General features: G+C 37.4%; 2 protein-coding genes and 1 non-coding gene across 3 annotated transcripts in view; 2 read left to right on the top strand and 1 right to left on the bottom strand.

Moving 5' to 3' along the window:
• The window catches only part of plp2b (proteolipid protein 2b), a 374,364-nt gene that overhangs the window by 280,106 nt on the left and 78,738 nt on the right, over positions 1 to 15,520 (top strand). The window lies entirely within an intron of this gene.
• On the bottom strand, positions 800 to 871 carry trnae-cuc (transfer RNA glutamic acid (anticodon CUC)). The gene has a single exon. It is a non-coding gene; the product is annotated as a tRNA-Glu (tRNA).
• On the top strand, positions 1,659 to 3,980 carry ppdpfa (pancreatic progenitor cell differentiation and proliferation factor a). The gene is made up of 5 exons (XM_053317758.1): positions 1,659 to 1,817; positions 2,889 to 2,992; positions 3,139 to 3,216; positions 3,324 to 3,417; positions 3,512 to 3,980. The coding sequence occupies exons 2-5, from the start codon at positions 2,938 to 2,940 to the stop codon at positions 3,660 to 3,662; spliced, it is 378 nt and encodes a 125-aa protein (XP_053173733.1). The 5' UTR covers positions 1,659 to 1,817; positions 2,889 to 2,937; the 3' UTR covers positions 3,663 to 3,980.

Genomic DNA, 15,520 nt, shown 5'->3' with positions numbered 1-15,520 from the left:
ATTACTTGGAATTTGTATTCATTGACGTTAAAAACAGAATATCACTAACATCAATCAAGATTTTTCAAATAAAGACAGTTGAATGGTTTGTCGTCTGTTGTTAAATTAATGTTACTAATATTGTTGTTTTGTGTGACTATAGTAAGACCCAGGCTTTAATCACTGCTGGTCTTTTTATGTAGCCTGTGGGTGGCGCTAGAGGCCTGTATTAATTGTTTTAAAAGGAAATTTCCCTGCACGTGTTCCTTGTTTAGAGTATGGAAACCATGTGTCTCCACCTTTGTAATGCATGTCAGGGGTCAGCTATTAACTATGTGCCAGTTCTTTTATTTATTTCTATTCATGCAGTTAAGAATATACAGTATATGATAGATGAAAATATACTTTTAACAGCAACGTCATTTTTTCATTAGTAAGAGAGGAACAACAGAACTAAAGCCATTGAAATGAATACCGATTTGGCAAAAATGACTCTGTTGCACCACCAGACTAGAGAGAGTATATTTTCTGATCGACTGATAGTTCATTTGTGGGAATTAAAATAGGTAGGTCCCACAGCTGCTGCTTTCTACCACTGTTGTCCACATGTATTAAATCAAAAGCTGAAACCCTTAATAAAATGTACCAGGTCTCTAAACCTTCAAACCCCTCATAATGGCTTCTTAGATTACAAAAACATTGGTGCTATATTCTACTTATTTTATTGTTATTTTTGGTTTGACGTTCCAAAATAAAAACTGAGAGGAGATGTATGTGAATACCCTTTGTTAAACAATATAAAAAAGGTCAAAAAGAGTAGTTCCCTGACCGGGAATCGAACCCGGGCCGCGGCGGTGAGAGCGCCGAATCCTAACCACTAGACCACCAGGGAAGGTTATGTCGCGGAGTGTTAGCTAAGTATTTATAGTGATCAAAGGTATACATGCTATGATTTTATATATATAGATATGTTATCTGCATAAATATACTTCTTTACTTTACAGACAGATGCTTACACCACCACCGAGATTTAAATCAGTGCAGGTTTCCCTTTAAACACCATTGTTTACCTTATTTACGTACGAACGTTAATGTACAGGTGGTTGACTATTTCTGAAAATAATTATAGGTTGGTTTGCTATCAAAGTGGTTTCAAACACATAAATCACGTCAAATAACGTCACACATGTTAAACCCGCTGGTCTGAGTTTGTTTCATTAATCTTAAATATGTTTGTCTGTCTGCTTTACTAAGGACTAAACTCTGAGATCACGTCTTTTGCCATCGGTGCTAGATTAGATCAACTAGAGCAGGGGTGTCAAACAAACATACAGCCCAAGGGGTCCAATCTGGCCCACTCGATAACTTTGTATTAAAGTATGAAAATTGCAGAAAATGCCAGTTGTTCTACTGCTTTAGAGGGTTCTTTTCCCACCCTGACCAGAATAAGATCCTAGAGACACTATTTGAGTAACTCTCGCGATTTAAACTATGAACCTTACCCTAACCTCGCGGTAGTTCATTTCTCAGTATGCATTAACCTAAAGCATGTCCAACGCCTGTGCTGTCTCGTGTCCTCCCCTGAATATGGACAACAGCACGTTTTCTCTGCCCTCGAGCTCTCATGTCCCCCTCCCCTCGTGTCTCAGCTGATCCTATATAAGCTTGTGGTGAGTCTGCAGTGACTCAGACAGCAGCAGCGTTGTGACCAGAGGGGTCAAACACAGATATTTCGTCCACAAATGGGCCACAGTAACAACTAACACCTCTTCTTACTTCAAGCCCTCCGCACCTTACAGCCGCATCAGGTGCCAACTACATCACCGTCAACTTTAAAGGTGAGTACAAACTGTTAAATTAATGGTTTATTGTAATGTTCAAACCTTTTATTTTGTGCATGAAAAATGAATGAAATGTGACAGTTATTACCCTCAAATTGTATAAGTGTGGTGTCCTTCTCTGCAGTGCTTTCTCATATTTATCTCAAGAATACAAAGGTTGTTTTTGGCTTAATTGTGCTTAATAAGGAAATATGCCTTTTAAATGCACATGTGTTTGCAAGGCCAAACATGCAAATTATCCCTCACATACTTTTAATTAAGCAAATTAGTATATATTTCTTGATATGCACTGTATAATTGGTTCGTTAATGCATCAGCTGCTGCATCTATGTAGATTTGCAGACGTTTATTTGTCTGCACCTTGAAATCCCCCAAAGCCATCTGCTGCTCACCTGGAGTTAAGCTTTACAGCCTTCAACTGGTTCTCAGGCTCCAGGCTCTTAACTTTGATTATACTTACAAGAGTCAGGAATGCATTTTCTGTGGCACATTAATACAATGTAAATGTGTACACTTGTATTGTTTTAATATTCAAGCTGTTTAATAATCAAGAAATTCTCAAAAAGGTTATTTTAGTTTCATGCACTTGAAATAGTTGGACATGTTTTCTTGGCTGACTGCATTCGTCCACTGATATCTACAAATGTCCTTTATGAGAAGTGCTGCGGCTTAGAGGTTTTTTTAACCAAACACCTCCATGTTCATGCACCCAGCTCGTGCAACACGCTATCAGTTGGACGTGCTCTCTCTCACACACACACATGCACACTCTAGATATTTGAGACATTGGAAACCAGACTCTCGGAAGCAGCTGTGTACGGTTTATCACTCAGTGGAGGTCTGTGAACTGGGACACACGCAGCTCAGATTCCTTGAAAGGCTTCCAAAGTGACATGTAATGCTCTGCAGTGCGAGGGTAGCTTATCTGGCCTTGTGGCTCCACTTTATAGAGAAAAAGCATGGCATGTAAAATAAGATAAAGCAGGAAATATAGCAGCAAATGTAACTGCATCATATTTTCATTTTATTTTCTAGCCTAATATCAACTTTGCTTCTGTGTCTCTCCAGGTTACCAGTTTCCATCTTTTGAGCGGTTTTCCACCTAAGGTCGGAGAAAATGGCAGCAATTCCATCAAGTGGCTCTCTCATCGCCACCCATGATTACTACAGAAGTGAGTCAGATGTGGCCGATATGCATTCATATGGATTAATTACTATGCTTGTTTTTCATTCTTGCATATCTTTCCTCTTGTGGAAGCCCTTTTTTTGTCTTTTAAGAGATTATCCACTGACAGGAAATGTTGTGTCTTTCTTCCAGGGCGTATTGGGTCTACCTCCAGCAACAGCTCCTGTGGCAGTGCTGAGTACACAGGAGAGGTCATTCCACACCACCCAGGTATGAGAAATGTTCAGCTTCTCTCAACTTTTTGACATTGTGAAAAGTGAAAGTCATCTTGCACCAAACAGATTTCCATGTGTGACAGTCATTTTTGATCTCAACAGGACTTCCAAGGCAGGACTCTGGCCACTGGTGGACTTCGTTTTTCTATGCTAAACAGAACCAGCCCGGCATGCAGAACGAATCTGAAAGTCAAAAGTGAGTGTCGAGTGTTGAACATCAGCTGCTGTTACCCTTTTTTTTTTTTAAATTTTGCTCAGGGGATTAAAACTGTGATGTTTTTGTGTTTCAGAAACAGAACCTACACAGTGGCCAACGGTCAGGTGACCTGCATCGCCAAGGAGATGGTTATGAACAGGAGACTCAGTGAAAGCAGTGATGTGGGAAAGTTTGAACCATCGACCTCTCCACCAAAAACAACAACAACCCCTCCCTCCTCTTAACCTCCGCCCCCCCGCATCACTTCACCTTCCTGCCCCTCATCCCCCTCCTCCCTTCACACTTCCCTCACCCTCAACTTGCCATCATCAGCACTGAAGATGGAGATGATGAGGGTGATTTATTTTTTTTTTACTTTAACAAATTAAGTTTTGTTTTTCCTTGTTATTGCTTATGTATAGTTTTATTTTTATTATGACCAAAACTTAAAAAAAAAAAAAAAGCCCCAAAAACTCAAGTATGTAAAAAGTTTTTTTCATTTATTTCTTCATGTGACTTCACACTGTTAATAATAATAAAAAAAAAAATAATGCTTGGAGCCAGTACTTTGTGTTTTAATGATTAATAACATTTAAAGTTGCCAAAAGAAACCGTTTGTGCATCACATTTTCATTTATTATTTAGGAAAACAACTCTTCATGTCATCCACACAGCAGAGCAGCTATTTTATAACTACACAGACAGCCTACTTACCAATCAGGTCTAAGCTGGTTAGCTCTGATATGATTAACAGCCATTCATTCAGTTGATACAGCTTATATAAGACCTCACCTTAGTTTGAATGTAGGTCAGAAGCTTCTGGAAAACAGATTTAGGTTACAATCTTTATGTATAATAATATTTAATATTTAAATGCTAAAATGTTGTGTTTATATGCTTCATGAGCAGTTTTACAAATGATTCCTCCTATACTGTGAAACATTTAATAAAATAAGCAAAATGAGCATTTACTACTACTTTTCTACTACTCTACTACTACTTTAACAAGTTCATCTCTCAGAGATCTAAAATGTCAGATTTCAAAGTGTTTGACCTCTCAAATTTAAAAATACTTCTTGGATAGGACACAGGCCATATCTTGCTGCCTAATACATATCAACATACCACAAGCTAAGGGGCACTGGATGACCTAGACAAACCACTCTCTCTCACACACACACACACACACACACAGGATATATTGTGTATATATACATAAATGTACTATCTATAATTCATATATCTCAGTCTTAATGTTATGTTAATGCTATTTTGTTCCATTGATTCTTGATGCTTTGGTAATTTTGTTGTTGTGACTTAAATACTAACAAAGTAAAAATCTGAATTTGAAAACGGCAACCAAAGATAGATGAGCCCCTGACACGTCTGCACAAACATTTCTGAAAAGCTATCACTGGTCAGTTACCAGTTACTGGAAACACGGGCCTGTCATCATAACCGCACAGTATAAAAATAAAGTAGTCCACATGCTGCTATTGATTCCATAGTTGTGCTGGATTTTCAATTTCAATTATTTAACCATTTTAAAAGTCACAGCACCTGGTTGTAAAAGATTCAGTCTGTTCATATTATAAAAGCTGCTAGAAGAGAGCTTTTAATGCTTCCCCTGCAATCTTTGTGTTGTTCTTTAAATATTGAGCTCATAGTTTTTGCACTAACTACTTCAAAACTCAGCCATAAACTTTGAATCCTTGAATCCCAAGCCTCTCATACAACCAATGCCTTATGAAACTTTAGCATATTAAGAATGCATTATGATTTTGGACCTGATTAATACCCTGATAACTGCAATGTCATGTCCTACTGGTAACCAGTAGTAGTAGTGCTGATAGAGGGATCAATGCACTCTTTCCGAATTGACTTTTCTTTGAAGTAATACAGAGGGAACATTTTGCACAATGACAACCAAGAATAGACTGAACAAAGTCTGGTTACAGTCCATTTCTGATGTAAGGTAATCTTTTTGTTCAAACATCAAAGTCAAACAGCTCCAGTGTTGGATGTGGAATATTTAGAGCAGCATACTAGGACGAACGTCTTGACATTTAAAGGACCAAAGCGCCATTCATGTTTTCATACCTCGAGCAACTCTACCTATTTAAATACTACACGGGTTGTCCAACCTGCCCTCCAAAGCTGCACTATTCCTGGCTGTGTATCAGACAGACTCTTGTGTCTAAAAATATCCTGTGATCCCGGGCAAGTACAAATACTCCCGTGTCACTTCACTGGCACGGGAGTCTCCAATCGTGTAGGTCTTCTTTTATGACTCCGGAGGGTATTCTGGGTTTCTGTGTGCAAAGTTTACAGACCATGAAGACCAGACACAGTGAAGGACAGATCCCTGGGATATTTATGTCAAAACAACACAGCTGCAGCGATCATAAGCTCACCAGTGAAACAAACAACAACATGAGTGACGACAGGTCCCCTAACCCCAACTCTGATACTGCAGAATCCTGCACAGAGTCACAGGTTTTATAAGAGCTGATTACACCACAGTGCTCTTTGACATGGAAAGTAAAAAACAGGATACTAGATGCAAGAAAAAAAGTATTTAAAGGGTAATTTGACCGATTGTAGAGAAAGTAACTTCTTTATAAGATGAATTATAATTTAGAGATGAATAAGAAAAATATTGTAAAGGCTGTTCGACTTCACTGTAAATCATCACACAGGAATGTAGTGGATTTAGTTCATCTTTTGTTATGCATTCAAACACGTGATCTGCAGAAACATCAGACTGTAAACATAAATGTCCACTGAGGTCATGACCCATCTCTTCCCTTGTATTCAGTCCATTTTTGCCAGCGCTGATCCAGCTTTCATTATTAGATAGTGAGTTAGTCTTTCCATGGAGTATATCTCCTCTACAATGTCCAGCCACTGTCCTGGCCTTGAAGGGTCAACTTTCAACTAGCTCCTTGTGATGGCCTATTTGCATGCCAGTAGCAAGACATTGAGAAGATAGGTGTCCTTATTTTGAACATTGTCCTCTGTCATCAAGCCCAGGTACATGGTCCAAGGGTCCGAGGGTCCCTGGGAACCTTATACCTTAGTATCTCTTCAAGGATCAGAGTAACCCCAACCCAAAATGTTTGTAATTTTGTACATGACCAGAGAACATGTGAGTGATTGGCATTCATTCAATCCAGCATTGTTGCTGTGTACCTAATTGTTTATTTTTAATATGGGTTGTGATAAAGACGCAGATTACGTTCTCCCATCCAAATTCATGCTTTATCAATTTTAACTCATTAAACCAAAAATAGCTAGTCTTCATCGTCTTCATCTCACAACTTTTCTGTTAATCTCTAAATGATGAGTTGAATGAATGTGCTGCTGCGAGTTTCCACAATTTAATAAATTCAATTTCTAAAGAAACATAATCAGCATATTATCAAACCCTCCGTTGTATGAGAGTTAAATTCTCCAGAGATCCTTCTGTTGCTGTTTACAGAAAACACACGTGATGGAAACTTGCTGCGTGTCTTTAATACATCCTGAGATGAGTCATGGTTGTTTCTTTTTATAGTACAAGAATGAAAACAATGCACACCGTGACGTAGGTTAGTGTTGAACTCAATACCTTTGTACAGCAATAACTTAACGTTACTAAGAGCAATCTTATATATTGTTTTGTTATTTCTAGATCAGTTAACTTCAGTTGGTTTTACATTTCACGACCCATGAAATGACTTTGAACTACAATAATGATTAAAATTAAAGGACTAGTGTGTAAGATTTAGTGGCGCCTGACAGCGAGGTTGCAGATTGAAACTAAATGAGTACCCCTCCCCTGTGTGGATATAAATAACTCATTCTAAGATAACAAAAACACAACAATTCTCATTTACATGTTATTTTACACTAATTGAAACATTTTAATGAATATTAGAGTCCATTTCTGCCACATCTGTGCCACTAGAAGCCACTAAATTTGAGTTCAGTTAACTCACATTTAAAAGGCAGCAGGAAAACTTTTCTAAACTGGGTTGAACCAGATTGATGTGTTTTACAGTTTTGACTTAATTTCATTATTTTATTTAAACTGATAATTAGTAAATGTCACAACTTGACAATTATTTGACCAATATACAACTATCAAGGGTGAAATCTACTAGTTTCGGGATACCTCAGGGACGCTGTCTAGGACCATTATTATTTATAATATCTTTTAAACAAATGATGTACAATTAATCTTAGACAACGCAGAAGGCTGTATGTATATATGCTGATGATTCAACAACATATATATAAATTTTGCTATGAAGGATCTAGAAAGTAAACTGAACAAAGAGTTACAATCAGTTGCAGAATGGTAACAAATGAAGAGCTTTCACTTAATTTATAAGCTTTACTCACATGTTAAGTTAGATATAACACTAATTATGACTTTTGAGCAAGTTCTCGATAAAATGTTGGATTATAAATTATTAAGAAATACTGTAATATACGCTCAGGTATTCTCTCAATTCCACTTAAGTGATGAACAGTTGTAATAATTGACACGTTGAGTTTATTTATATATGTCCTTTAGTCATATGGGAATAGGGATTTAGCAACGTTATATTACTTATCAATGAAATATTTAATCTTTTTAGTAATCAGGTGGTTTTGTATGATATCAACTGAGGTTCTGGTGTGTTGGGATGTGATTTTAATGTCTGTTAATGTGCTACTGGAAAAATAGCTTCTGTTTTAATGAAGCTAATAGAGACCCTAATAAATTAGATTAAATGTTATTAATTATTTTGCAAATGCAGTAAATTGCTGTTTCTTTGTGGATCCACAAATATACACTATATTACAGCACATTATAAAATAAGTGCTGGATCATACTGTGGTTTGGGTTTCACTATGTAGACTTGAATTAAATGATTTGTGATGCTTATTGAAACTAGGCTCTTGGGTCAAAGTCTTTTTTTACAACCTCATCTGCTGTATGTAGCCTGTGTGGAAAATGCTGGCATGGTCACACGAGGCACTCATATATACATCCACTAGCTCAAAGATAAATGAGGAATCTGGGGCAAAAGCATCTGGCCCATCAGTCAGTGTTGCCGTGGAAACGTCCCCAGACACAAAGTTGATACTGCACACACACACGATAAGTGGAAAGATAAATTCTCAGTATAAGCAGACACATTGATTCATTGTATAATTTTGTTTGTCCTTTCATGGGTTCAAAAGGTTCAACCACAGATGTATGGGTTTGCAAGGGGTCGGGTGACATCCTGTTTTAGGACTATATTTGATCAGCAGCATGGGCGGAGAACGTGAAGCACTGAGCCTGTGTGAGTTCACGTGTCACCGAGGGGTCTTTCAGTGTCAACACAGTTGTTCTGAAGTGGTAAAATGTATATTTACTTAAGGTTCTGTACCCATATTGTTTGAGTATTTCCATTGTATCTTACTTTGTGCTTCTGCTCCACTACATTTCAGAAGCAAATATTGTACTTTACTTTACTTAACTGTACTAAAATATGATGCTTTATTATCTATTAATACCTACCAAATACAACTTTAAACACTGCGTACGCATTCATGCATTGGTAATAATAATAATAATAATAATAATACAAAGATATGTATAATACACTCACAGAGGCCATCACATTTTTACATTTTTACTTGAAATTACATGTTTTTAAATTGTGGTATTACTCAAGTGAAGGATTTAAATATTCAAAATACTTTTTAATATTTATTATTATTATCATCTTATAAAATATGATGCATTGTTTTATGCAGTGACAAGCAGTTTACGAAATTGTTCAAATTAAGCTCGACCACCATTAAAATGCTGCATACACATTAGTGCATCAGTAATACTCTAATAATCTAACATATATGATATATGATAAATATATATATATACGATAATTCAACATTAACAGGAACTTTACTGTATTCTGCGAATTTTTTACTGTAATCTGCATTTTTAAAGGTTTTATCAAACAGTACTTGGAACCGTGTCAGAAACTGCATTAGTGGCAAAAAAAAAATTCTGCAGAAAAACAAGATAATAATGAGGTCATTGCTGTGTTTTTGTCGTGTGAAAATATTGACTTTAGTCTGGTGGAACACAGCGTTCGTTCTCACATGAGACTCTTGTTTGTGAAGCTGGATCTGAATCTTTGCCAGACCAACATGAGCAGCCAAACTGCTGCTCTGAAATCATAAACCATGTAAGATAAGTCCATGTAAGACTAGATGAGACTAAATGAAACTAGAAGACTACGCTAAAAATATTATAGATCATGTATCAGGGTTTGTGCAATCAAGAAAAAATACAAACAACAGCCTCACAATGATAAATGAACACTGTTTTGTTACCTCAAACGTAAATAATGTGTGTGGTGACGTTTGTCTTTGCTGTCCTTCCAGGGACAGACATTTCTATTGTTTTTATAGTTTTTCACTTCTTATCAGGTTTTATTCTTACAATAAAACTGTTCAATGTAAGTCTGACAACACACCAGTTTGGGTCAGACTGAAATATCTAAAAACTATTTGATGGATTTTAAACCTCTTTGATGATCCTCTGACTTGTTATTGAGCATTACAAGCAGATCAAAGTTTGCACCCGTCTAGGAATATGTCTCAACATCTAGTGGGTGGGTGGACTGGCACCATCTATCTTTTACAGACATTAATTATGTGTGCTAATGACTTGATCTCCTGACTTCACCTCTAACATCACCCTGAGGTTCTCTGAGTGAAATGTCTCAATGACTTCTAGATGGATTGTCATGAAATTTGGATCAGAGTATTAGAGTATTTTCTCAGAGAGCTGCTGTCACGGCTGCAGACTCTTTCAGACTAAACATTAATTCTAAGCAGGTTTGAGGTTGTATTGTATTATAGAAAAGTGACTAAATTAATTATATTCATAACTCATAACAGTTGCATGCAACCAAAGCTGTTGATTTTTGAGTGTGCTGTTGATGTTTACTATTCTCCCACAATGCAGTGTGTTGATTTCTTGTAAATATAAAACTGTATACTATTAGAATAGCATATTTTGAGTATAGTTAGTATGTGATGTTTTGGGGACACAGCTTTAGCCTTGTTAAATATGTATTAATGTAATAACTTCATTAGCTCTTCCTGTTTGTGTGACCAGCAGCTTGTATTCCCACAGTCTGTCACCTCTGCACCTCCATGACTTTGCATCATCTCTCTCTGAGCTTTCTGTAACTCTGCTGCTCTCTTGTGGTGGAGGACCTTACACTCATCATTATACATTCATGTATGTCTTAAAACAACAGTCAGGAGCCCAAGTGAATATTGGAATGTGTTTTTCTTGCTGTAATCATTCCTCCTGACCATTAGAAGATCCCTTCATAATGCACTTTCATATAAGTGATGGGGGACAAAATCCACAGTCCTCCTTCTGTGCAAAAATGTATTTAATAGTTTATCTGAAGCTAATATGAAGCTTCAGCCATCCAAATGAGTCAAATTAGGTAGATATCTTTCATTACAGTCTTTTTTAGTGCTAAAGTCCCTCTTTTTGTTACTCTACTTCCACTGTGGCTCAACAGCTTAAAAGGCTGCAATGTGGCAGATATCCGCATTAACCCATCCTTTAAATATGTGTAGGACTCTGTGTTTTGATCACTGTAATGTATAGTCGACAGAAAAAAGAACAAAAAAAAAAGAAACCAGAGAGTGAGGTCTCAGTTTGATAGCTCATCGCACTATTTTATTGAATTTACTGACATCTCAGGAGAAGAGGAGAGCCTTGCAACTCTGCTGTTGGTAAACCACTGTTGTTGTTTTTTTTCTTTTTTTTACTTTTTTTTTCCATAGCGTTGATGCAACACTGAAAAAGCGCTATTTCCAAACAAACACAGGTCCCTCATTAGTGATATGTAAGAGGCAGAGAGAATCTCACCTGGACAGTTTTGCATGAAACATACAAATGAAACAGGGTCAACCTTTTCTTTTGTCTTTTTGTAGTTTCACATATAATAATAAATATCCATACCTATAAACACTCCAAAAAAATCAAAATATTAAGTCACAGGTACTGGAAAAAGCTCCACTTTTAAATCACAATGATAAATGTACAAAACAATAGACATCTCATATAAATGTTAATGGTTTTTTCGTTAGAGATTTCAATCTCGTTTCAGAAGAAATCAGTGGATAAAAACTAAACTTGGAGTTTCAGTATTTCCTGAGGTTTATGGGTTCCCCTTAAAAGGCCAGGAGAGGGGAATGGCTTTTATGTTACCGAGGAGATATTACAACAGGTCAAAGTGTACCTTTCAGGGCACCAGTCGGATTAAGGACAAGGAGTTTTCCCTGACAACACGGCCGGGACGCTAAAATAATCTGAGCATTTACTGTAGTACAATAACTATAGTATAATAACCCCGCCGCTTGTCGCTAGGCCACAATAGTATTTTTTTGAAAACAGTTGATTAAAGTCATCTCGATCCTTTGATAAATCTTTGCTGGTCCACTTTGAGAAGTTGTGAAGCTCCCCCCTATTTTTTTTTTTTTTTTAACTAACATGTCAAAATGCTGGAAGCCACCACAACGCCCAGCCAACCACAACCAGTTGTCACGGCACACTGTGACCACGTGACCCGAGAAGTCAAAGAGGTCACGTCCGATGCAATGAAACAACAAAAAGGAAAATATCTGGGCAAATGTACACAGATTAAGGGGGAAGATAGGTGAGAAGAAACAAATATATATCTTGAAACATAATGCAAAAAACAAAAAAAAATGTATTCTGAAAAACTGTACATGTAAACATCACACTTTCACTGAGTCCAAAACCAGAGGGGAAAAATACAAAGCTTCACACAGGTATACAGTACGACCCCCTGCACAGAGCTACAGTCTCTTATCAGTGCAGGAGAGGCAACAATTGAAATAATATAAATAACAATAGAAGACCACCACCAAATGATAAGTTAAAACAGGCAAGGGCTAAAACCACTTTGATTTTCTTTTTTTTTTTTTTTTTTTAAACAGTGCTGTACCCACAGAAAAAAGAAAAAAGAAAAAAAAAAGTTTAAAACATCTTTTTTTTTTATCACTCTTTGTACAGCTATACAGTACATTTATCTGACCACTTTAGCAATCCACAAGCTACCAGGGCATTTTTAATCAACACCAATAGATTACATTTTCCAGTCAATACAAAGAGAAAAAATCCATTGGGCATTATTAGAAAAAAAAAACAACGAAAGAAAAAAACAACAAAAAAACAACAACAACATGACAACAAGTGGTTGTCATTGATCACAGTTAACTCCAGCACACCGAAAACGTTGCTCAGCGTAGACTTAAGACGTTTTACAAATCTGCAAGCAAATGGTTGGTTTTTTTTGGGAGGTAGGGGAGGAGGGACGAGGAGAGGGGGGGGGGGGGGTATGTGTGAAAATGAGACGAGGATTAACATCACTGAGTAAAGGATGTTTTTTTGTGTGTGTGTGTGAGAGACTGTTGCTATGGCTACAAACAGTAAACAAGGAGGTCAGAGGAGGAGGAGGAGAAGGAGAAGGAGGAGGAGACGAGGAGACGAGGAAGACATTTGTGAGGACTCGTTCAGGTCCCACGTACATCTATGATTACGTCTGTTTGAACCCGGGTGGACCATGCCAAAAAAAAAACTGATGAGTTCCACAAAAAAAACAAAGAAAGGAGCCACTTGCTATTTTTTTAAAAGTCTCTGTTAAAAGTTAAAAGTTGTGTCAAACGGTCCCAAACTGTTTTACGATCCATCCATAACAGGTTTTTTTTTTGTTTTTTTTAAACTGAAGCTGATATCCCAAATGAGGTAAAGACACACTCACATATCACTTGTGTTATCTTACCTTAATCCTGAGCTATAAAGTGCTTCCAAAACTTGCAATAGATAATAGATTTTACACTTGAAAAATGTAAATGTAAATGCAGCCAGGAATAAAAATGAAAAAAGTAAAAATATTATATCATATGGCGTGTGTGTAAATCCAACTCTAGACTGGCCTGGTGAAGTGGGATGAGCTGAAAAATGGCATGAATGGCACTGAAGTAGAGTGATCGGTGATAGATAACTGATAGATTTTTGATAAGATTTGTGATAAAATACAGAAATATATCTCTCTAGACTTTGAGACAAATCAATAAGGTGCGAGCCAGGTCGGCTGCTTGAAGAGTCATTGTCCTAGTTTGGAATGTTTTAGCCTATCTGAATTAAATCTTCACAGACTGATGTTGTACAAACAGGGTCACTCAACATACACACACACACACACACACACACATCAGAAATATCTTAACAAACATCAAATAAACAAAAGGATAAAGAAAAAAAACGCACACACACACACACACACATACACACACTTAGACGACTGCGTTTGTGCCGAGTGACTCACCATCTGTTGTGAGAGTGTGCTCTAGATCTGGTTTGAGTACTCTGTGTGCCCTCAGACCACACACACATACACACACACATGCACACACACACACACATGCACACACATGCACACACACCATAGCAGAAAGCTGGGAGAGTAAACTGTGATGCGATTACATCTTTTTCAAAGATTGTCTCTTGCTTCTTTTCAAACAGTGTGTTTTCAGACGTGATATCAATGAGGAATGTGGAGATGAGAGAGAGGAAGAGAGAGAGAGATAGAGAGATAGAGAGAGAGGTTTTGAAACAGCTGAGGTCAGAGGGGGGAAATATGGACGGAGGAGTTTTTTTTCTTATGTCCGAGGCGAGCGATCGAGCGAGCGAGCAGCCCACGCACTCTCACTTCATCCGGTAAAGCCATATGGACGTCTTGGGTTGCCTCAAAATACCGCTGCACTCATTCGACAGTCAGTAATGGATGCATTTGAGCTCAATGTGCTCATTTTAACTTACAAAAAGCCGAGAATACTCACAGAACAATTCCTTCACAAAATGAACCTCAAAACAAAACAAAACAAAAATGTACGTGCAACATTAAGTCTCATTTTTCTGCCAGGTCCCATTTCCTTTTATCACGACGGATGACTGATCCCAGTACAGGAAAGTGCCTCGGTTATGAGGTTAGCGATACAGATCAGTATTCACAACAATGACAACATTGAAATTGGCTACAATGTCGCATGGGATATCGTCTCTTTTTACAGCTTGACAGTCACTACAGGAGGGGTTTGTGGTAAAGTACGCCCCCCTTTTTGCCTTAAAACGCCTCAGCAAGTCTGACCAAAGTAACTTCAGTAAGCACACCTTTACTGATTATCGTCAATATTGCACCTTTCTCCACTTTCCAGTAGCACTGGTTATAAACCAAGAGGCTAAACAATATATTAATCTGCTTTTTTGTTCCCTGACAGGTGTCTGTGACCTCAATTTGCATACCCAGGCTTCTTAAAAGCCTACGTCCTTTTAAGTAATGAGAAACTGCCCGTGATAAATATATTCATAATAAAATAACTGAAGTCAGGTTGGATAATGAGTCTTTGTCTCTTAATAACCACATGCTTAAGAATCTGGAAACCACTCCGACAGAGCAGAACCCAGGTATCGTTTCGACCACACAACTTCACGAATCAAAATTTTACAGGAGAAAACTGTCAAAACACTCTTTATTTTATTTTCTGTTATTCCTCTGCTTTTTTTTTCTTCCTTTTTTTGCTTATTTGTAAGTCAGCACATCCTACAATAGCTGTTGAGGTCAACAGGTCAGTGGCAGATGGTCTACCACATTTTTTTTTTTCTTTAGCAGCGATTTGTCTATGAACTTTCAGAAAGCAATGCTCCAAATTTTCCAGGAAAGAAAGCTGTGAATTTGAAGAGTAAACGTTCAGAAATACAGGATCTTTTTTGGAGCAGACGACCAAATCAAATCATGCCACTGTACAGCCTATTTTACACTTGTGTAAAAATAGAAAGGAGGTTATGAGACTAAATCACTGCTATGCAACTACTAATTTGTCCAAACATCTGCACAGGTGAGCCGATGTTTAAGGTTAACACCTCTTGTACTCCCGCTATGTTTGTATTTTTTCACATAGATCATCGCTTCCTGAGACGAATGGAGGTTGAAGTGGTAAAATGAACTGAATGGGATGAATG

This window comes from Scomber japonicus, chromosome 4 (assembly GCF_027409825.1).
Source record: "Scomber japonicus isolate fScoJap1 chromosome 4, fScoJap1.pri, whole genome shotgun sequence".
NCBI lineage: Eukaryota > Metazoa > Chordata > Actinopteri > Scombriformes > Scombridae > Scomber > Scomber japonicus.
Note: the sequence above shows the minus strand (reverse complement) of the source record. Positions and strands in the feature narration are given on the sequence as shown.